At 35.9% G+C, this 24907-nt stretch overlaps 1 protein-coding gene across 1 annotated transcript in view; it reads left to right on the forward strand.

Moving 5' to 3' along the window:
• TXK (TXK tyrosine kinase) overlaps positions 1 to 21228 on the forward strand; it is a gene marked incomplete at both ends in the record, with an annotated part of 48110 nt that extends 26882 nt beyond the window's left edge. The window contains 9 exons of the mRNA XM_081052007.1: positions 5722 to 5801; positions 6742 to 6869; positions 8268 to 8342; positions 10815 to 10986; positions 12385 to 12601; positions 13631 to 13695; positions 15855 to 15973; positions 17476 to 17633; positions 21160 to 21228. Coding sequence (XP_080908133.1) covers positions 5722 to 5801; positions 6742 to 6869; positions 8268 to 8342; positions 10815 to 10986; positions 12385 to 12601; positions 13631 to 13695; positions 15855 to 15973; positions 17476 to 17633; positions 21160 to 21228 — 1083 coding nt within the window. The remainder of the gene's footprint in view (positions 1 to 5721; positions 5802 to 6741; positions 6870 to 8267; positions 8343 to 10814; positions 10987 to 12384; positions 12602 to 13630; positions 13696 to 15854; positions 15974 to 17475; positions 17634 to 21159) is intronic.
• Between the last annotated feature and the right edge of the window lie 3679 nt (positions 21229 to 24907).

Here is a 24907-nt window from a genome sequence, read left to right on the forward strand (position 1 = left end):
TCTGACCTCGCTCTCCACAGACACTAGAACAGGGAGTTATGTCCCAGCCCCTCATATGCACAAGCCGGATATGACAAATACATGGTAACAGTTGTCCATAACATTCCTTAATGAAATAAAACATTACAGACAGGTAAGCCCATCCTCTCATCTTCCTTGTCCTTCCTCACTCCCCAGGAGCAATCACAGGAGGAGAAGGGTGTGTTCCCATTTTGTCCCTGTGTTTATATTTTCATCATATATATGTGCGTAAACAGCCTACAGTGTTGTGATATATTTTAACATTTGACATAAAAGATCATGTATATTGATTTTTAAATTAAACATTATATTTTTTATTCCATTCACATGGGTACATTTAGATCAAACACGTTCCTTTTGCTGTATAATATTTCATTGTATGAATATACCCAAACATATCCACTTCACTATAGATAAACATTCAAATTGTTCCTAATTTCTTACTATTACAAAGAGTGCTGTAAAGAACTTCTTGTACATATCATTTGATACACAGGGGCAAGCGTTTCTCTCGGTTATACCCAGAAATGGAACGGTCTGGTCAGAGGGTATGTGCACATTTAGCATTACTAGATATGTTCAGATCATGATTTAAAGTTACTTGTACTGGTTTGTAATCTTACAGGGAATGAGAAAAATAGTTCTCTACATTCTTGTCAACAGTTGGAAGTTTCAATTTTTTTCAATTCATTGAGTGAGAAATTGTATATATATTTTAAAATGTGCATTTCCTTGATAAACATTTTGATTGAGTAATTTTTCATGTGTCTATTGGCTAGTTGGGCTTCCTCTGAAGTTATAAATATAACTAAAATATAGCCTGTTAATACTCTGCTCATTTTTCTATAGTGTTTAAACTGATTAATATATATTTTAAAAATATATTCTAAATACCAATATTGTCAGTTATGAGTTTTTCTGTTTTCCTCTTTTAAACAAACTTTATGTTGTTTTCTTTTCTTATACAGAATTAAAAAAAAATCTTAATATCAATTTCTCTGTATTTTCCTTTATGATCTCTGCTTTTTTGTTTGTTTACTACAAGAAATTCTCCTCATTCCTGAAGTAATAAAGGGATTTAAAATTTTTCTTTAAATGTTTTAAAGATTTGCTTTTCACATTTAGGTCTTTAATCTGTCTGAAGTGTGTGTGTGTGTGTGTGTGTGAGAGAGAGAGAGAGAGAGAGAGAGAGAGAGAGAGAGAGAGAGAGAGAGAGAGAGAGAGGAAAGATTTAAAAATATGTACAGATTTTTCTTATATAGCTTTAAAATTTTTATAATTTACGTATTTTCTAATTTTTATTTTTAAAAATATGACTGGGTTAAATCCTGCTTAGTCATGAGTCATTTATAGTATTTATTGCTGGTTTGTCTTTCCTAATATTTTACTTAGCATTTGTTCTGTGATGTTCGGAGTTAGTCTGGCTTCTAATTTTCCGTTTTCTTTGTATGGTGTTAGTATAAAGGTTATACTAGCATCATAAAAGGAGTTGGGACTTCCTTCTTTTTTTTATATCTCTGAAATAGTTGATCTTAGATAGAAGTTATTTGCTCCTTGAAGGTGAAATATATCTCTTGTAAAATAGTCTGGACATACTGCTTTCCCAAATAGATAGATCTTTGACTACTGATTTAATTACCTTTTCTTTTTGAAATGTTTGCTAATTTATATTTATCTAGACTATTGCCCATTTTATATTTATTTTCAAATTTATTGCATAAGTTAGTTATAGAAGTATCTTATAATTTTAATTTATTTTATGTTTTAATAGTCAGTGTTCATATGATTCAAAATCAAAAGGTTTTAAAAAGTTTTCTTTCATCTTTGTTCCCAAGCCATCAATTCTCCTTCCATAGACGAACCACGATTATTAGTTTATTTTGTGTCCCTTCAGAGATATTTAATACACACACACACAAACACACACACACAGAGACACACACACACACACACACGCACACACTGGACTATTACTTTGCTATAAAAAAGAACAAAAGCTTAACCATTTGTGGCAACATGGATGGATCAAGAGGGTATTATGCTAAATTAAATAAGTCAGACAGAGAAAGACAAATACCATGCTTATATGTGGAATCTAAAAACCAAAACAAATGAACAATCAAAATGGAAACAGACTCATTGATACAGAGAAAAAACTGATGGTTGCCAGAGGGGATGTTGAGGGGCTGGGTGAAAAAGGTGAAGGGACTAAAAAGTACAAATTGGTTATTACAAAATAGTCATGGGATGTAAAGTACAGCATAGGGAATATAGTCAATAATATTGTAATAACTATGTATGGTGCCAAATGGTACTGAGCTTACCAAGGGGATTACTTGGTAAATTATATAAGTGTCTAACCACTATGCTGTACACCTGAAACCAATATAATATTGACTGCCAACTATAATTGAAAAATGAAACAATAAAAGAAATAGTAACACTAATATGAAAAACGAACAAACATTATGTCCTTTGTTGGAAGTGAATGTGTCCAAGCCCTCCTTGCCAAAGTCTGAGTTCTACAAGACTTTGTATTAGACTGACTACTAGAGACACTTCATAAAATTTGAACATAAGAAAAAAAAAAGCAGATGATTTCTCTGGTGTGGCTAAACTCCCTCATTACTCTTTTTTTTCAGAAATATTTTGGATATATGTTTTTCCCATATGAACTTCAGAATTACTTTGGCTCGTTTTTAAAAACTTCCTGTTGGTTGCATTACATTTACAGGTTAATTTAGGAAAGTTGTCAGGCATTACAAATCGGTGGTGTTTTGGGACCAATTTGTTCTGGGACCCATATATTGATTATTCATATAGAAAAAATTAAAATTAGGTCCCTCCCTCAAGCAGAAATAAATCTTAGATGAATTAAAGGCCTAATGAGAAAACGAAACACTTTTGTACTCTTAAGGAACATTTTAAAATTTTCTTTATACATCTCTTGCACAGTTATTTTTAAGTTTATTTTAAAGGTATTTTATCTTTTTCTTGCTATTATAAATGAGTATATTATTGTTTTTATTTATAAAAACTTTTGATTTCTATGACCGACTTATTATAACTGATGACTTCAGTGAATTAAAATTTTTTGTAGTAGTTTTTCAGTTGATTTTTCTTGGGTTTCAAGTACTTAATCTTAGCAGCAGACACTGATGAATTTAACTCCTCTTTTATAATTTTAATACAGTAGTTCTAATTTTTGCCTCTCATTTATTGCTTGGCTAGTATTGCAGAACAGTAGTAAATACTGTGCTGACAGTAGGCGTTTATTTTTTCCTGATCTTAGTTGGAATGATAGCCACATAAGACACGATTCTACACACTTGGAACGAAAGTGAATAAGGACTATTGTGTTAAGGAAGTACACATATTTTCCTATTTTATCAAGAATTTAAAAAATCGATACTAGAAGTTGAAATTTGTCAAACGCCTTTTCAACATCTGTGTAGATGTTCATGACATTTTCTCATCAGATCTATTAATATGAATTATATTAATAAAATTCAAATACTGAATTACTCTTGCATTCCTGCATGCAATCCCTCTCTATAATGATATATTATTGTTTTATTGTGCTACTAGATTCAGTTTGTAATTACAATATTTAGTTAGGATTTTTGCATTGATATGAGTGAAGATGGTTAGTAGTTTTCCCTTTTGTGTATAGCCTGCTGTGCTAATATTGATGTTAGGCTTTATATAAAAATTTAGAAGTTTTTCTCCTTTTCTTATGGTCTGGAATAATGTAATTAATCTCTAATTTCTAAAATTTGAGATTTGGTAACATCACAATGTATAACTTTAGTGCTTTTAAATGTTGTAGCTTTTAAAACTTTATCCATTTTTCTGTTTAGTATGTCCATTAAGATTCCAGCTCTTCTGGAATAAATTTTAATAAATTTACGTTTTGTTAGTTAATTATCCATTTTATTAAAGTTTTCAAACTTATGTTAGAGAGTTAAGAAAATTCTTTTTTTTCTAGATCCTTGTGGCTTGTATTTGATAGAGTTTCCCCCATGATTTATTGATTAGGTTAATTATCAGTTTATCTGTTTGGTGGTTTTCCCCTAGACAACCAGATTTTGAATTTAATTACTAGATTTGTTATATTTTGTTTAATTGCTAGCTATATTATATTGTATTTTTGTTATTTAAATAGTTTAAATTATTCTGAAGATAATTCACTATTTATGCTTTTGTCTTTATTAATTTCTTTCTTCTGCTTTACCTAAGTTTATTTTATAGTTTTTATCCTCATTTGTTGAGTTGGATACACTTATTTGTATTCCTTTTATTGACATAAGTAAGAAGACTGAATTTACTTCGGAGTACTGCTTGAACTATATAGCAGAGGTTATGATACATAGTGTTTCCCTATTATTTTCTAGATAGTTTTCACTTTTTATTTAAATTTCCATGAGTTTTGCAAAAGAGAACTTAAAAATTTATAGGTGGTAGGGCTTTTTTACCTTGGAGATTGTTATTAATTTTTAGTTTTATTGCTTTGTGGTTACAAATGTTGTTTGTACTCTTTCTACTTTGAAGCTTTAAAAGAGGAGATCACTCCATATACAACTTTATTATATGCATATTATCTATATATACACATACATATACATACTATATACATATTCATAAATATATACCATACATACAATCTTGCTTTTTACATTTTTGTCTTTTACATCTTGTGTCCCTACAGTATGCAACAAAATCTTTGCACATGGTAGGAATGCAATGAAAGCTAGAGTTTTATCATTAAAATGGCTATAAGAGATTCTTTGGTTAGAAAACGACCAGAAAATGAGACTTGTCTCTTCGCAAGCACCTGGGAGGAGAAGGAGAAGACTCTGCTTCATGCATTTTTTCACCTTCAGGGTCACACCATGCTGTTTGGGTTTTAAAGTTCTCATAGGTGTAAACTTTCATGGGTTTGACAAGATTCTGAGATATTTTCCTCTTCACGAGTGTAAATATACTCAGTAAAACTGAAGCATTTTACAATATCAAACAAAAAAATCAAACAAAACAATCCAGCATTCAACATTATTTGAAAGCATTTCACGGCTTTATTGGGATTTCTCAAAGAATGTCAATGGACATCCAATTCATAACCTAACATCAAATTCATTATCATATTCTTCCCTCCTACCATTTCTCTTTTTGTCTCTCCCATATCCTTAGAACAACTAAAATGGCTCTCCTGTTCTTCTCTGCAGACTCCCCCAAATCTATTCTCTCCATCCTTATCATGAACTCTGGTCTCTTTTCCCACTCCCCCCCACTCCAATTCTGCATTCATTTCTCCCTGCCTCCCTCACCCCCACCTACCACTTTATTTCTTTTCTTCCGAAGTATCATCCTGTCAGTCTGGTCTCAAAGTTGTTTCTATTCATCAGCTATTTTGATTTATTATCTTGATCAATAAAACAAAATAACTAAATAGTGGGGTACAAGATTGTCGAATGCAGAATTTTTCTTAGAAAAATTGGGGGCAAAGTTTTAAAATACTTATGTATTTTAAATTCTTGTCTTAATTATATTTTACTTTATAAGTATTATTTCTAAACCTGCACTTGTAAAAATAATCTCATCTTTTTGTAATAAGTCAGCATAGCTTTGGTTTTCATGCCTAAGATAGGTTTGCCTTTCTAATAAGGAATAAACTTGTACAACGAATGAATTGTTTTGCAGTCTAAAGAAGGTGCATTTATTGTCCGAGATTCAAGACATTTGGGATCCTACACAATTTCTGTGTTTATAAGAGATAGGAGGTAAGCAGTTGTTATTTTTGTAACTTTAGAAATAACAATCCCTGGAACAGTGTGCTTTATGGAGACACCATCATATAGAGAATGTAAACAAGAGCCTAGCATAGAGAGACTGAAAGTTAGGACAACTGACCGGTTCAAGTTGTATCCCTAACAAATTCTGTGTGAGGCACTGGATATTACTTAACCCCTCCTCTCCTTTTTTCAACCATCAAGAGAGGAGGATAGATTAGTTGTAGCACAGCTGGTGGTGCTTTCCTCGTATCCCTTGGTCCATCCTGGAGTTTATCTCCAGAGAGCTCTCCTGCACTCAGAAAGCTTCCTGTGTCTTTCTGCCTGAGGTTGTTCTCTGGATGAGAAAACTTGTGATCTCCATGGCAAGGCTGGAAGTACCTGAGAAGTTGTATTCTAGGAGCAATCCTCCATCAATGAGGAATGGGGACTGGATGAGCACATCAGCTTCTTTGCACTTTCGTGGGACAGTTCTGGGATGTGTTCCATAGTCTCTTAGAGCATTCTGAAGGGATTAAGATCTAGCTGTCCATAGCAAAATTGCTGATCAATACCCCCTATATTGATTTTCCTCCCTTCTGTGATTCACATCTCCTTACACCCCTCATAGTGCATTTGTTCATTTACTTATCCAGTAACTGATATTCAGTAAATACTTATGTGTCCATTCAGAGCTCTACATTTCTGGACACTAGACTTGTCAGCTAGACAACTTTGGCTGAAGTCATTTTTGAATTTAAGGCCCCAATAATGCAGCTGAGGAATTTTCCCGGCATGGGGAGACACCTGTTTAACTTCATCCAATCCTTTCTTCAGTGTGTAGTGCTGCTAGGATGAGAGTTTTAGAGGTGGAGTCCTGTTGCCTAATGAATCAACTTAGTTTCAAAGTGATCTTTTGCTTGTTGACTAATTCATATTTTATTGATTGTAGCACTATGGAGGCTACCATCAAACATTATCAGATTAAGAGGAATGACTCAGGACAGTGGTACGTGGCTGAAAAACACCTCTTTCAATCAATCCCTGACTTGATCTGGTATCACCAGCACAATGCAGCCGGTAAGTCAGGAACTTCAGGCTGGGTGAATAGAGTCAGGGAGCCAGGCCCTAGATGGAAAATGCATCTTTGGTCTCAGACACTTAACAGAAGCAAATATTCCCATAAAAATGTTTTTAAGAGCTTGAAATACAACCTGCTTCTGAACAATCCTCCTCCTCATTGATACTTCTTTGTTTTTCTAGTTGAGGGCAAGAGGGAGGTCGATTTTTCATATTTCTGCCAGGTTAGAAAAATGATAAATGACAGAGAAGCAAAAGGTCATTTAATCATTATGCATTTTTTTTGAAATTTACATAGGGCTGAATGTAATAGGATTTCAAATGTTCTAAATAATCATGCTTCTTTCTCTTTGCTCCCATAAATTTTCTCTCTACTTTAGATAATTACAATAGAAAATTACCCTTAAACCTTTCACTATCTGTTCTTGTTTTGAGAACAGAAAAATTTACACAGGACATAGCCCTTCATGGTTACATTTTGGTTTGAATGTACCAGAGGCATATCGAATCCCCTTCCCTAGCTGTTGTTTGTAATAATTGCTATTTGTGCAAACCTATCATCTGTGGAAAGATATAGGATTCCAGAATGTTCCACACAATTACAATCACATCTCTGGCCTTCAGCCCTCACCCAATCTGTGCTGGACCACTCTGAGCCCATGGGGAAATCCTCTCACCTCAGCATTATAGAATTTGGTACTCTCTGTAACTTTTCATATTGTTTTGACCTTTGTCATTCAGTATATATAAGATTTCTCTCATGAAAAGTTGTGCTGACAAAAAAAAAAAATCCCTTTTGGAATTTGGCCATTTTTTCCATTACATTGGTTCTAAATGTTAGGAATAAATCTAAGGAACATTTTATCTACTATGGGATGAGTCCACATGGATATTCCAGATAACCAAGAGAGTTTGATTAGAGACAAAGTGACATGTCTGAGTGGGGTCAGGGAGGATACGTTTGTGGCTAGATAGAAACCTTTTGACTCTGGAAACCAGTTCTGAATTTTCCCTTTACACTCTTCTTTCCTCTTCCTCTTCCTTTAAAGACAAAATTTAAGAAACAGTGTGGTTATGGTGGTAAGGTTAAAAAAAATACTGAAGTATGTCAGGATGTGCTGATGTGAAAAGATGTTAGTGATAAGTTTGTTTAGTAAAAAAAAAAGGAAGTACAAAGAAATATATTTATACTCCCACTTTTGAAAAAAATACACATTCATATGTATATGTGTGCATAGAAAAACTGTTGACAATTAGGTAATACTTTTTAAACTAATAAGACTACAAACTGTTAATGTTCTCCTCTGGGGAATGAGACTGAGGGTAAGGGAAGTTTTTTTCTTTTCTTCTTTTATATTAGCAACTAGGCTTGAAATGCCGATTTCTCTTTCTCCTTAGGTCTCATGACTCGTCTCCGCTACCCAGTTGGTCTGATGGGCAGTTGTTTGCCAGCCACAGCTGGTTTTAGCTATGGTAAAGTATGCCCATGTGCTTAAGCAAAATATCAATCCATATAGCATTTACCCCAAGTTCTCTCTATGTTCTTTAAATTCTCAGCTCTTTGGAGATGTCTATCTAAATTCATTTCTTCCAAAGTTCAAGTCCCTCTTCTCAGATATTTAAATATATGCATCTCATAAGAGCAATTTGAACTTTTAGCGAAAATGTTTCACTTTTACTTCAGATTTCATTATACATTATAAGGAGCCCTTTTGATAAACAACACTTCTTTTTATTTGAATGCTTGGGCTATTATTGCTCTTTGGTTACATGGGTCGTTGGGAAATGACTGCTCCCCAGGAGAACCTGGTAAAATGAGCTGCTAAAGGTATCTTCTTTACCTTTTTCCAAATATAACTTGTACAAAATTTGACTTGAACTATTTTCTAGCAAATGTATTTGCAAATCTGTGAGAATACATAAGAGCCAAAGAATCCTGTTATCTAATTTGATGACACTTTAATCCCTCAAATTTCTCTCTTTAGTGGGACTCAGAATATACTGGAAAAAATGATAACACAATTATATGTATAACTGGTAACCAGGACTCATGGTCTCTGTGTAAATTGGAATAGCAGGTGATTTCAGGTGTTATGGGTGCCTGCATTATTTCTCTGTTCCATAAATACTATATATAATAAAAGTTCCACCATTAGCAATTTATTTAAATTAAACATGGTCCTATTTAATTTTTAAAAAGTAAACTTCTCAATTTTTTTGCCATCCAGAATAGTGCACAGCACAGCTATAGTTCGATTAGCTTTGCTTGATTTTGACTATATGATAGAATTGGACACTGAGCATTCTTTTTTGTCTGGCTTCTTTCTCTCATTATTCCATCTGTCAATTCACCCATGGTGTTGTGTGTGGTTGGTTCATTTTCATTGTGGTGTGATGCTGCATTGCATGATTATGCCACAGTCTTTTTTAGACAGCCATTTAGGTTGTAACCAATTTTTGTCTCTTATAAATAATATTGTTATACGCATTCTTGTATGTCTTTTGATGAAGTTCAGTATACCTTTATATTCCAATGTTGGATATACACTTAAGCGTAAAATTTCTGGGTAATAGGACATGCACTCAGGTATTGTCAGTTTTCCAAAGAGCTTAACCAAATTACATTTCCATCAACAGTGTTTGGAGTTGCAGCATCTCCACACCTTTGCCCTTGCCAATAGCTGGTATTCTTGTGGCTCATTTTTTCGTTTGTTCTTGTTTTGTTTTGTTTTGTTTCCACTTTAGCCAATCTGCAGTGTGTAGTGGTATCTCAGTATGGTTTAAATTTGCAATTCCCTGATGACTAATTATGGTTTAGTGGCCATTTGGGTTTTCTTTCTTTGTGAGAGAGTATTCTATTCAAAAATTTTAACCCTTAAAAATAGGATTATCTGCCTTTTTATAATTGATTTATTTATATTCTGAATAGGAATTCTTTGTTGGTTAAATATTTAGAAATATCTTCTCAGTCTGTGACTTAGCTTTTCACTCTCTTAATAGGGTATATTTGCTGAGAATTTTTAGGAAGCATAATTTATATTAATATTTTCCTTTATGGTTATATTCTGCTGAATAAATCGATGCCAATCCCAAGGTCATGAATGTGTTCTCCCATGTTACTTTTAAAACACACCCACTATTGGGAGTGGGAATACTTGGCAAAGCTGGTACAAAGGGGACATTAGCCCTTACAATTCTCTTAAATGCATTATTGTTATAAAGTTCCAGTAGATGGTGGTGTTGCTATACGAAAGGAGATAAGTAAAAGTTAAGATTTGATACTTCTCAGAGTTTTCAAGTGGGTGCTTTTGAAAACAGTTTTTTCTCCCTGACTTGTTTCTATAAGATGAGAAATATACACTAACGCAAATTTCACTTCAAACATACACTTAGATATATGTGAGTTAGAATCCTAACATTGGGCATATTTGCTTAGATGAATTGATTAGACTTTTCCCTAAGAAGAAGAATTTTCCAAGGCAGAAAAGCGCCTTTAGGAATGGGAGTGGGCAGTAGCAGGAACTGAAATGGGGGGCTGGGGGGAGGAAGAGCCCTAATTTTATCTGCCTCACAAATTTACTCACCAGGATGAAAACAGATGGGACGTAAATATTTTATGTCTCATGTCTAATTTTGGTAGGTTTAGTTTAGAAAGGCACAGAACTGTGTTTCATCATGGGTCTCTGTGGAAAAAAAAATCATGTTTTGATATCCATAATTCTCTCCAAGTGTAAAGTTTGTATTTTTAAACATGAATTCCGGAATTTCACATTTATGTCACAATGAGTGTATTAAAAATGGTTACAGGTCCTCTCCCCTCATATATAAATTTTTAAAACTCTCTGTAAAGAAGAGAACAGGTCTAGATAATTCCTAAATCTTTTCTAGCTCTAAAATTTTAACATGCTTTTATCTACTTGTAACATGGATTTTTTTGCTTTTCAGAAAAGTGGGAGATAGATCCATCTGAGTTGGCTTTTGTAAAGGAGATTGGAAGTGGACAGTTCGGGGTGGTCCATTTAGGTGAATGGAGAGCACACATCCAGGTAGCTATCAAGGCCATCAATGAAGGCGCCATGTCTGAAGAGGATTTCACTGAAGAGGCTAAAGTGATGATGTAAGTAGAAGCAATACCCAGATACATATCTTACATCCTGGTGTCATGGAAAGAATGAAAAGCTAAGTCACAGACTGAGAAGATATTTCTAAATATTTAACCAACAAAGAATTCCTATTCAGAATATAAATAAATCAATTATAAAAAGGCAGATAATCCTATTTTTAAGGGTTAAAATTTTTGAATAGAATACTCTCTCACAAAGAAAGAAAACCCAAATGGCCAAAGATGATTGAGAAGAATGAAATAAAACCACGTTTTCCCTCTTAGACAACTTCAGCTCATCAAATCCTATTAAATTAAAATTTTTTTATCTTTATATAGTTTTTAGTTTTTATAATATATTCACATATATGAACTCATTTAATGTTCCCTGGAAGGAAGAAGGACAGATTTTATTATTCCCATTTCATATGTGAAAAAAAACTGAGGCTTGGAAAGTTAAATAAGTTGCCCCTGGTCAGGCAACCAATAAGAGATAAAATAACAACTTGAGTTCAGCTTTTTTGACTAGAAGTATTACATTTTCTTTAAATTATTACAATATTGCATTGCCTTTAAGACATTCTTCATTTTAGTTGTTGAACTAGGGTTCGTAAGAGTATCTCTGGATGTAGCATATTAGTGGCAGTGCATTATACTGAGATATATGAATAAATTATATTTATAATTATAAAAAAATATGTATAAATAATTTTAATTTCTCTAAGATCTTTTTCACTGTGTCTAATTTCATTCTATTCATTATTTATACATCATCATATCTTCTAAAATATGTTAGATTTTGAAAGAAAAGATTTAACCTTATAAATTCATATTACACAGAAATAAATAAATTAAAAACCGAGAACACCCCTATTTTCTTGCCTGTACTTCCCTAAGTGTTTTCCTCCAGGGGTAGTTAATATTGATAATAAAAATTGTTAGTTGGACTCCTAACCCTTATTATTTAAATATAATTTAAGTAATTTTTATTATTTAGTTTTCTTTTTTATATGCATCAATCACTCTTTCTTCCCTTCTGTCTGTCCAAAATTTTTGTCTGAGCAGCTACAGTTAGGAAGGTTGAAACTCAAGGAACAGAAATATCACAAGACCTGGGCAAGGAGTAAGAGTAATAAGGAAGCAAAAGGCGTACAAAATGGAAAGTAGAAAAACCAGAATATGGGGCATGTAATCTTTTGTCTCTACAACAATTTAGGCCTTTCTACTTAAACTTTTAATCCTACTTTCTCAGCGCATAAAGAGGAAAGGAAACTGCTTTATTTTCTCTGTGGTTGGATTAATTTTTATCAGATTTTGCTGAAAATTGTATAGATCATAATTAATAACCAGTTGATTCCAATCATTTTAAAGTGCAAAAGCGGTTCTGCTGACTGGTGTGTTTTTCATCAACAGGAAATTATCTCATTCGAGGCTAGTTCAGCTTTATGGAGTATGTATACGGAAGAAGCCCCTTTACATTGTGACGGAGTTTATGGAAAATGGTTGCCTGCTTAACTATCTCAGAGAGAGAAAAGGAAAGCTTAGGAAGGAAATGCTGCTGAGCATGTGCCAGGATATATGTGAAGGAATGGAGTATTTGGAGAAAAACTGCTTTATTCATAGGGATTTAGTAAGTATGGAGATAAATTCTATCAAACCATTGTGGCTAACTAATGGCTAACTAACCAAACATGAGGCTAACTAATGAAATCAACAATTTCATCAACAATTTTCTCGACTACGTTGACTGAAAATGGATTGTTAAAGCATCAAATAGATTGTCTCAGCATTATTATATAGTACAACAGTTCACTGTGGTAATTTTAAGAAATGTGAAAATATTGTAAATAATTATATTCAATGAGATGTAAGTTTTAAAATACAATACAATGCCTTAACTTTTTTTTTTTAAAGATTTTATTGGGGAAGAGGAACAAGACTTTATTGGGGAACAGTGTGTATTTCCAGGACTTTTACCAAGTCAAGTTGTTGTCCTTTCAGTCTTAGTTGTGGAGGGCGCAGCTCAGCTCCAGTCCAGTTGCCGTTATTAGTTGCAGGGGGCGCAGCCCACCATCCCTTGTGGGAGTCGAACTGGCAACCTTGTGGTTGAGAGCCCACTGGCCCATGTGGTAATGAAACTGGCAGCCTTGGTCATTAGGCGCACGGAGCACCAACCTCCTGAGCCACCGGGCTGGCCCCACAATGTGCTAACTTTTATTAGCAATTATAGATCTTAAAGGTATATAATGATTATCCCTATTTGTCGTGTATATTGGGCCTCCTTCTTTTTCTTTACTGTACGTTAATATACCCTATTTTAATGTCAAGATTCATAGTTTATCATCTCTTAATCCTCATTAAGATTGAGTTAATCTTCATATTTATCAAGAATACTTTTTGAGAAAGATTAAAATCTTAAAAAGGAAAAACATTACAATTTCTTTTTTTGTTGTTGTTATTTCTTTGAACAATCTTTAAAATCCACCATGTGAGGGCAGATATATTGAATTATATATATCATTGACAGGTGTCACCATAAAAATAACATTGCTACCCATACAGAGAAGTAGTGTGGGAACCCAAATAAACTAAGGAAAAGGAGAGTAGATACTCTTGAAAGAAATTGTATTCAAACTTCTGTTCTTTCCTTCTTTCATAGGCAGCAAGGAATTGTTTGGTCAGTTCCACAAATATAGTAAAAATTTCGGACTTTGGAATGACGAGGTACATGATATATTTTGTTGTTGTTGTTTGCTCATAAGAGGGAGACTTACATTTGTCTGCTGACAAACTGAAAGATGTTATTGGCTTTGCTTTTTCCTCTGTTAATGTGTTAATGTGGTGGTATGGCCTGCTGACCCACTTTAAATTTTAGGACATGCAGCAATTTTAGCTGTGAAGTAAATGGATACTGTGGGCTATTCTGATCTTTTTTCAGAACATTATTAATAAAACTGTGGCATATCTTAAAATTTTTATTATTTAAAAATAATTTCTCAGTCTACTTATTTGTGTAAAATTAAGAAAAAAAGTTTTTCTGATTTATCCTTGGCTGGCCAGCCACACAATGACTCAACCAAAATTTCTATCTACAAAATTCCTTCATATCTGGCATTCTCTATGATTAGAAAACTCCATGGGGTGATCTAAGTTCCCATTTACATAGACACATTCACAGCTTTTTGTTTTCTGCAATCTTTCTGCCTTTCCTGGGCCTCCACCTGGGAAAGAGGGCACAGGTTCTGTTTTGCTCTTGAATCTCATCAACCTGTTGTGGGGAAGTGGGGCCTTCTTTCCCTGCTGTGTGACTGGGGCCGCTCCTGTCTGGTGCAGGGTCAAGACCCTACATCAGCTGCCCACTAACGTCTAACACTCCTTCCCTTTCCCTTCTATTTACCCTCACTTCCCAGCTTAAGCAACCTTTTTTCTAGAGGCATGGATGGATGAATGGTGGTGGTGGCAAGGAGATCTCACTCTTATTCAGGAGCCATTTTCCCAAATACTTTGTTAATAGCTCAGTCCTTCTCCTTCTCTGGAAAGCCTAGACTTTTGAAACTCAAAAGCTATGAAAAATGGCTCTTTCCTTTTTTGTTTTCTCTCATTTGTTCTTTCTCCTAGTAAAATGACCTCTGGTTCAATAAAGAGAGCTGAAAGATAAGGTGAGGTAGGGTATGAGAACAAAAGTAGAAGTGTGGGGAAACATTAATAAATAATTTTAAAATACTATTACTGCATATTCAAGGGGCTACATAGCCCAAGTTAGTTATTATCTCTTCTCTTCAGATGGCCCACTCTTGGATATATATTCCCACATCCAATTTAAAAAAAAGAAAGGCTTTAATTTTTTTGTTTTTGTTGTTATTTTTTTTAAAGGAGATGGTATTTCTTTCCATATAGGGTCATTTTAATGCACTAGAGATTTTTCACATCAAATTTATGTATTTATTTATTTATTTATAAACTTTTTTTTTTTTTTTTTTTAAGATTTTATTGGGGAAGGGGAACAGGACTTCATTGGGGGAACAGTGTATACTTCCAGGACTTTTTTTCCAAGTCAAGTTGTTGTCCTTTCAATCTTAGTTGTGGAGGGTGCAGCTCAGCTCCAGGTCCAGTTGTCATTGCTAGTTGCAGGGGGCGCAGCCCACCATCCCTTGCAGGACTCGAGGAATTGAACTGGCAACCTTGTGGTTGAGAGGACGTGCTCCAACCAACTGAGCCATCCGAGAGCTCAGAGGCAGCTCAGCTCAAGGTGCCGTGTTCAATCTTAGTTGCAGGGGGCGCTGCCCACCATCCCTTGAGGGACTTGAGGAATTGAACTACAGCCTTGTGGTTGAGAGCCCACTGGCCCATGTGGGAATCGAATCGGCAGCCTTCGGACTTAGGAGCATGGAGCTCTAACTGCCTGAGCCACCGGGCCGGCCCTCAAATTTATTATTTTCAAAAATTTCCTCCCTTCTCTACCCACAAAATATGCAAAAAGAAAGAAAATAAAGCATCTAATTTTGAATTTCTTCCTTTCCATTAGATGTTTATCTTTTAGTTCCTTTTTGTAACCTTGGCTGTTAAGCCATTCAGCATGCTTCTTTGCAGAATCGAGAATTTGTCATAACTAATGTAATCAATAGGGTATGTTTTAGACTGAAGAATTGCTATGGTTTTCTGAGACGCCCCCAAAAGAAACACAATTGAGGCTTGGTTTAGAGAAGAAACACTATAAGGGCTACTTTCCCACTTTTTCCCACTTTGACAACAAAAAAGAGAAGGTATATAGAACCTTTCGGGAATAACTAACTGCCTTTTAACACTGAATTAACTAAAGGGATTTGAAATAAACAGAACTTGGAGGTAATTAATGCAATCTACTCTGACTTTGATGACCATAGGTATGTTTTGGATGATGAATATATCAGTTCTTCTGGAGCCAAGTTCCCAGTCAAGTGGTCCCCTCCAGAAGTTTTCCATTTTAACAAGTACAGCAGCAAATCTGATGTCTGGTCATTTGGTGAGAGAATTTGGTATTCATTTGATGGAACTTAGTTTCATCAAATAGGCCAATATGTTTTTACTTTGACTTTTTAATATGATGTATATTTTTAAAAAGTCTTCTTATAACTGTGCTTGTATCTTAGGTATTCTAAATGCATCCAGACTTTCTTTAGCAACTGCTGTCATATACCTTCTTACATAAGTCTGCCTTCTGTATCTTTTCTTTTCCCGTTGAGCACTTGCAATGAAACCATAACAAAGAGTCTACTGGTCTAGATAACAAACTCAGCCAACTTTTCCACTCCACAGAGACTTGCAAGGAAAAATGATCTTAGTGTTATTGAATTTTGAATGTAATTAATAAACTTCATTGTGTAACTACTAAGCAATGTCACCTAATTTACTCATCACCTTCAAATTTTGTGGGATTTAGACATAGGCCTCCTTGGGATCTGTCAATTGATATTTATATTGGGTAATGTTCTTCATTGAGAAAGAAGACCCTATTGACCCATGTCCAATGGAATTTGTTCTTCTAATTGATTTTCAAAAAGTGGCAACAAATGTGCGATTATCTGTTCTCATCCAGACCTTCCTGAATGGCTTCTTGGGTTTGGAAAGACAGCTGCACACTCAGGAGGGGTGCATTGTCCACAATAAGGTTAGGCTGGTACATTGAACTTATTAGCTCTCCACTGACATGTGTTAGTCTGGGCAGATGACATTTTAGGCTCTACTGGAGAGCAGTTATGAGACCAATGGATAGTAACACAAGGAGCTTATCAAATGGTTGCAGAACAATTAGAACTTCTTAAGTTTTATCTGACCACTTGTCTCTCTTCCCCACTGGGCAGTGAGCTTTAGAGCACATGGACTGGTCTCATTCTTAAGAATCCTCTGGCTCTAGCATAGGCCTTGTGTCTAAGCAATACTTAATATATATTTGTTGAATACATGAATAATTAAATTAAGTCAAATTGGGAGCCTTGAAGAAGTTTCATGTGTCAATTAATCAATCATTGATTACTGAACACCTACTTCTATACAAAGCCCTTGCTATATATTCTGGGGCTCCACCCAGCAGTATAACTTTCAGTGGGGAGAGGGGAACACATGCCATCTTCTGGCCGGTAGATTCTTGGTCTTAGTGGGCAGCAGAGCCTCACACAATTCCGTCATTTTCTGTGGAATGGCAAAAAGGTTTATTGATTTCAGAGTGTGGGGACATAAGCATACTTCAAAACGAAAATGCTGCCAGCATTTTCTTCCAATAGGGAGACAGGCAACACCAAAGGAAAAGGAAAGGCATTGTTTTCACTTAGAATATTTTCAGATTACAGGCCTATTCAAAAACTAAAATGCACATGGTCTGCTTCCTAGGTAGAAGTGCTCTCACTCTGGATGATTATAACTTAAAGTCTGGAAGAGGAAAATAATGCCTTGTAGTTTGAAATAGTTCTTTCCATTCCAATTAACTATTTCTCTTTAACCTCCAGTTTTCATGCATTTTATTTGCAGGAGTTTTGATGTGGGAGGTTTTTACAGAAGGGAAAATGCCTTTTGAAAATAAGTCAAATCTTCAAGTTGTGGAAGCCATTTCTAAAGGCTTCAGGCTGTACCGCCCTCACCTGGCACCAATGTCCATATATGAAGTCATGTACAGCTGCTGGCATGAGGTGAGTGTCCATTACTTCCCTGCAAAGGTTGGCAATCCCAGCTTCTGAGAGCAGACCTGTTATCACAAACCTTAACCCAGGACTCCATCATGGCAGGAAAAGGTGTCTGTTTCTTAGTAATGATCCCTGGGAGCCAAAAGTGTTATTTCTATCTGAAACCCCCACTATAGAATCATTAATCCATTTGTTTCTAACAATGGGCTTTCATCTGAGGAATTCAGGGCATTTTCTAAGTCTTATCTTTCTGCGGTTGGTTCCTGCAGAAACTCTTATTGTTAGGAAAGCCTCAGTGACTAGAAGTTTTACTCCTTTTAAGAAATGGTGGGTGGAAACTAAGGGTGGAATCAATTTTGTTAAATTGAAAGAGAAGGATGGTGTTTTTATTTACTTCACTCTAATCTGGCTTGCTTTTCCAAGGCTAAAAGCAGTGGGTTTCATCTCTCTCCTGTAGCATTCAAGACTCCTGATGGAGAGATTAACCAGAATAGGAAAAAAGGCAGAAAGTGTGCCAGGAACTTCTACTCAGGAAATTATCTCTTGGGAGCTCAGTTTCTCTTTTTCTTGAAATGCCAAGCTTAAAAATAAAACCAGAAGGTTTATGTCTCACCTCTGTCTTTTCTAGGCCCTCACTCAAAACACACCTCTCCTTTATATCAGACTGCCCTGTGATTTTGACAGCTCCTCTTTTTCTAGCTGACAGTTTCAGCCCAGAAAAACCACAGCTGGTTGAGGAGTTTCCTCCTGGCTAAAAAAGGAATAACTTGATTCCCAATCCACCAAAACTGGAAAATTCAACATTTCAAGAGTGATGTGGTTGTTCACATTCTAGAGAAGTATTAATTTCATAAAGCAGCCTGGTGTAGGAAAATATTTTATGTGTATTAACTGCTCTGCAAAGTATCTTGAAAGACATCAAAAAAGTTAAGCTGTTTGTAGCAAACAGCTGTCTTAAGAGCATCTTTGCATTAACAATGTAAATTGCTTAGGAATATATATTGTATATGAAGCAATATACATGTACATGTTCATGCAATAAAATATTTCCTGAAATTTTATATATCTGTGGAGAGGAGACAGAGAAGGAGCAGGGGTAATGGAATGCTGATGGGAGGACCAAGAAAATGACGTCAGTCTAAAATTGCAATTGGAATATGGATTAAAACAATATTTTGGTTATGTTGATTCACCTGTTTGCAAAAGTTGATTTTGTCTACAACTTTTTTTTAAATTAAAATTTATTGGGGTGACAATGATTAATAAAATTACTTAGGTTTCAAGTGTACAATTCTATAATACATCATCTGTATAACACATTGTGTGTTCACCATTCAGAGTCAGTTCTCCTTCCATCACCATATGTTTGATCCCCTTTACCCTCTTCTACCACCCCCCCCTTTACCCTCTGGTAACCACCAAACTATTGTCTGTGTCTATGAGTTTTTGTTTCTCATTTGTCTGTCTTGTTCTTTTGTTGTTTTTGGTTTATATACGACATATCAGTGAAATCATATGGTTCTCTGCTTTTTCTGTCTGACTTATTTCGCTTAGCGTTATAATCTCAAGATCCATCCATGTCATCACAAATGGTCCTATTTCATCTTTTCTTAACGCCGAATAGTATTCCATTGTGTATATATATACCACAACTTCTTTATCCATTCATCTATCAAAGGACATTTTGGTTGTTTCCATGTCTTGGCCACCTTAAATAAAGCTGCAATGAACATTGGAGCGCACGTGTCTTTATGGATAAATGTTTTCAGATTTTTTGGGTAGATACCCAGGAGACGGATTGCTGGGTCATACGGTAATTCTATTTTTAATTTTTTGAGGAACCTCCACACTGCCTTCCATAGCGGCTGCACCAGTCTGCATTCCCACCAACAGTGTATGAGGGTTCCTTTTTCTCCACAGCCTCTCCAACACTTGTTACTATTTGTCTTGTTGATGTAGCCATTCTGACTGGGGTGAGGTGATGTCTCATTGTGGTTTTTATTTCTCTGATGATTAGTAATGTTGAACATCTTTTCATATGTGTGTTGGCCATCTGTATGTCCTTTTTGGAGAAATGTCTGTTCAGGTCCTCTGCCCATTTTTAATTGGATTTTGTTTGTTTGTTTGTTTTTAAGTTGTATGAGTTCCTTATATATTTTGGATATTAGCCCCTTATCAGAGGCACTGTTTGCAAATATCTTCTCCCATTCAGTTGGTTGCCTCTTTATTTTACTGATGGTTTCTTTTGCTGTGCAGAAGCTTTTAGTTTGATATAGTCCCATTCATTTTTTTTTTTTTAGCTTCTACTACCTTTGCCTTTGAGGTCAGGTTCATAATATCCTCTTTGAACCCAAGGTCCATAAGTTTAGTACCTATGTTTTCTTCTATGCAGTTGATTGTTTCAGGTCTTATGTCTAGGTCTTTGATCCATTTTGAGTTAATTTTGGTACATGGTGACAGACAGCAGCCTAGTTTCACTCTTTTACACGTGGCTTTCCATCTACAAGTTTTTAAGTAACCTAAAAGCTCCAAGTACTTAAGCACCTCTAGATTCAAACGCGATGATAATAGCATTGATACACATGTCTCCTAGGCGCTATTACCTGCAGAACTTCAGCCCCTGCAAAAGCGTCACAATGTATTTTTGGAGCCTCAAGGAGGATTCTCACATGTGCTTACATATTTTTCTGCTATTTTTTTTTAATTTTGTTTTTTACTGTTCTTAAGCCACTAAGGGTGGTATCTCCCCACTAACACTGGTGTCTGTGTGATTGTGGTTATCACGACTAGTTCTATTTCCCATAGATTTCAAAGATGCCAACAGGGTCATTGCTTCTTCCTCATGGAGCCAAAGCCAAACTATATCCTACTGTGAAATAGGAAAATGCTCCAAGCCTTGGCTCAGTGGGCAGAGATTTTGTTGACTGAGCACAGTCTGTGTTCCAGGACCTGCAAAATTTAGAAGGAAAAACCTCACTTTTGCTTTCTGACTGAAATCCTTCTTTCTACGGTGCATCAGGTGTAGTAAGCAACTGGGGCTGAGCTCTCAGGCCTGGTACATTAGATGCTCCCTCTCTCCCAGCTCTTCCTTTACCTCATGCATATCAAGTATCCAAATAGACCTCTGGAGCAGTACTGTCCAATAGAACTTTCAGTGATGATGGAAGCACATGTGCTATGTCTGTTTTGTCCAATATGATAACGATACCTGGTCATTTTCTGAAAACTTAAAAAGTGCCTGGTGTGACTGAGAACTGGATTTTAAAATATATTTAATTAATTTAAATGAAAATAGCTGCATGGAGCTAGTGTTTGCAGCTCCAGTCATTTTATTTTTGTAGTGCTCTCTACTTTTACATTTTTACCCTCATGCCTCACTTAATTGCCAGTCATGCCCTGTGTGTCAGCCAAGATGTCTTTCTCTGCCATTTGTGGAGAACCAGCCTGGATGCAGGTCCCTGCTGTCAAGTTCCAGAGCTGGTGTCTGAGTGAGTCTTCAGCTGAGCTGATCACCTCCGCTTCCCTTTTCCAGAAACCTAAAGGCCGCCCTACCTTTGCTGAGCTGCTGCGGGTTCTCACAGAGATTGCAGAAACCTGCTGACCTGAGTGGAATGTCAACTCAGAGGATCACGTTGCAAAACTGTCCCCAGAAGGAACCCTGTGCGTGGTCACTGATGGTGAATATCATCCTCTAGAGTTGCTGACTCTTGGAAGCATTGCGAAGATCACAGGCTTTCCAAACTTTTTAAAATTTAAAAATATTCTAACAATAATTTGTCTACATGTGTTTGCGAGGGACTTCTAAACTCTTATTTTTCTGTAACATTCTTCATGTTCTTCATGTAAAGATGGGAAAAAACTGCTCCATTGCTGTCCTCACAATGGCTGATGTTTCCAAGAATAGCGCTGAGAGCCCCTTTTAAAGGGACATGAAAACCTGATCCTCTACAGGGCTGAGGACTTTCTTTCCTGAAGGGTGACATTCTTTACGTCAGTGGTCCATGCATAGAAGATGAAAATAAATTCTTCCAACTCATGCAATAAAGGAGCCTTCATGCAGAATCTCCTGCTTTTGAACTGTACAGATCTTTATAGAGAAGGCACCTTTGCCAACTACATGAATGTAAGCATTCTGGAACTTTTATAGTCTTCCCTATGTTATTTAACACGTTGTTTTTTGCACATATCTGATTATTTTGGAGACAGTTTCTTGTATTCCAGTTTTAAACACTGTTCTAGGAGATAACCAAAGTTCTTTGAACAGATCCTGATGATATTTCCATTTCCAGTGATGTCCATCGTCCAAGGCAATTCAGAATCTGAATTTCAGTTCTAAGGTTTCACGCTTTGTGCATGTGAAATGGGACAATTTCAGAAGGCTTATGTTGTCGTAAAAATTACCTCCTGTGCCTTACCAGAACATGACTTGGTCTTTCTCCATGAAGAAGAAGAGGCAAAAACAAGATAACCACATGTTACATCAAGTGCCTTCATTTCTGAAGTCCAGGGTTTTGAATTCAAGATGCAGTTACTTGTAATCACAATTAAATTTCTCACAAACTGTTTGTAGGAACAATTGGAAATTGATCTTTATCATTCCGACTTCTTAGGAAGTACCATAGGAAGAAGGGTACAGCAAAAAGCACAAGTGTCATTCCCATGAGATTTCACAACAGGAGCCTATTATTTTTACACCATCTCGCCCTGCGTCATGGTTCTGGGGGAACTTGTTTTCTGATTCTTATTAGATTCTAAGTTGCCACCTGTGAGTAGTTGGGACTTTTAAATCATATTTCCCCACCCCAGAAATGATATCTTTGAATATCAATAGTGCTCAATAAATGTGCATTTAAATAATGAGCATCAGGCACAAGAAGAGCCTTGTTAATTTAAGTGGTGATCTCATAAAATATTTGACTGAGATTCTGTGCTGTTTCTGAGGCTATCACAGCCCTTTTCCTCGTGGCTCTTGCTATGGGGAGGGAAGACAGAGAGCTCCTACTACTGAGACCATAGTTCAAGTAAAATGATGTGGAAATCTAGTTCAAGAGGGCATGAGACTATTAAACAGGGAAAGTTAATAATCTTATAACAGTAAATAAAGTAGTGCCAATATATATAGTAAGATGTCTTTCTCAGGTTTTATTAAGCTTGGAAGTCCCCACACTCTCCCCCCAAATTAACAAACAAACACTGAAATGCTGGGACTGACGATAAAGCATCTGCCCACACTATTGATGCAATGCAGGTGACAGAGTAGGCAGCAAAGAGTGATACTCAGAGATAAGTCATTCCTGAGGTCCTATGGCAGCTGATGGCATTTCTGATAGCATACATTGGTGACGGGTAAGCAAGCGCTGTTCCTTTTGTTTTAACACTTCAGGAAAGTTTGAGATACCAAATTAGGAACAGGAATACCTGGAGCTATCACGTAAGTAACTGAGACGCAGATAATGTGTGAATTTGGAATGTCTAGGGACAGAGATTCAGCATTCTCTGTCTAGCAAAAGAAAAAAAAATTCTTTAAAGAGTAGTTGCACAACTTCTTCTGGAAGGGAACTAGGTTTTGCAACCAATCTTAGTGTTAGTTATTTATATGAGCTCTCTGTGGGTAGTTTAACTAGTTTAGGGTGACGTAGTGCAATAGTAAAAAGCTTTGCATAAGAAATGGACAGGGAGTTTAGGGGGTGGTTACAGGTGAGACCCCTAAAAAGGAGAAGACAGGAAGTCAAAGCAAGGAGGGGAAGCTCAGGAAAAAAAAACCACAGAATTTGGAGGCCAAGCAGAAGATATGATCAGTGTAAATAACCATTTGACAAGAATAGCCAAAGGAAATTTTCTTTAATAAACTTATAATTGAAGTACAATACATGATTCCACTATTGCATTGGCAACATGTTTGACTGGTACTCAAACCCAGCAGACACAATAGCATTTAATCCAGCATTAAGTTTGCTTAGCTTTTTAGAAGGATTCAGGACAGGAAAGAGAGTATGCACAGTCCTTTAGTCTCAGTGGAAACCTACAAATTCTCCATGTGCATGGACGCCTGGGTTCCTCACCTGCCTAGAGAGTGTGTATATAGCTTAGTTCTCATAAAGTAAATACATCTGTGTAACTAACACTTGGGTCAAGAAATGGTGCATTCCAAAATTTCAGAATCCATTCTCATTCCTTATTTAAGTCATTAACCCCAATAGCAGTCAATATGCTAACTTCCAACACCATGGATTAGTATCGGCTATTTTTGAATTTTCTGTAAATGTAATCCCAGGGTACGCGCTCATTTGTGCCTGGCTTCTTTCACTTAATATGTTTCTTTGATCCATCCATGTTGTATATAGTTGTATTTCATTCATTCTCATTTCTGTATAGTCTTCCACTATGTAATTATACTACAGATCATTTATCTATTCTATTCTTGATGGATATATGGATTGTTTCCAATTTTAGGTTATTAAGATCAGTGCTGCTATGAACATTTTTCTATATATAGAAAACTTCTGTTAAGTATATACCTAGAAGGGTAATTGCAGGGCCCAAAATTGTGTGTCTGTTCAGCTTCTGTAAGTAGTGCCACAAAATATTCCTAAGTGGATATAACCAAGGATACAAGCAGCAGCAGTGTGTGAGTGTCCCAGCTGCTTCAGACTCTCAACCTTTGGAACTGTCTTGGCCATTACAATGGCCATGGGATTTTTAAGGGCAACGGTGTCTCACACTCAACTTTAAGTTGTTGGTTGAGCTGAGTGGCAATATAATCTCTGTCCTCCACTCTTTCTTTGAGTGTAGCAGTGTGTTACATATACCATTTAATATAAATAGCGTTGGATAGGATTGAAGTGATTCTGGGTGATACAAAAAGAAAACATTAGAGATATAATGCAGAGCAGAGAAGGGGAATTTGACAGAAGCAAGAGCTTCGTTCTGGAGATATTATGAAAGATGTGGGTTTCCGATCATGTGGGGGATTGATACAAGACACACACACACACACACACACACACACACACAACTATATGCATCTTTAATTTTTTTCCAAAGAGTGGGATTCTTATTAAATGGAGGGCCATGATTTGATGAGAAATTTGATAGGTTTGGCTGAACACATTTGGGGGTTGGCATTGGAGACAGATACATTGCTTGACCTACTCATACAGCGAAACTGGAGAAGGGAGAGGAGGAGAGGAGCTGATAAAAAGATCTGGAGGGAGAATTTGGGGAAGCAGGAATGTCTTATCTGAGTTTGAGGTCACCATCCCATCCCCATTACCCCAGCT

The sequence above is a fragment of the Rhinolophus hipposideros genome (genome assembly GCF_964194185.1).
Source record: "Rhinolophus hipposideros genome assembly, chromosome: 1".
In the NCBI taxonomy this organism is placed as follows: domain Eukaryota; kingdom Metazoa; phylum Chordata; class Mammalia; order Chiroptera; family Rhinolophidae; genus Rhinolophus; species Rhinolophus hipposideros.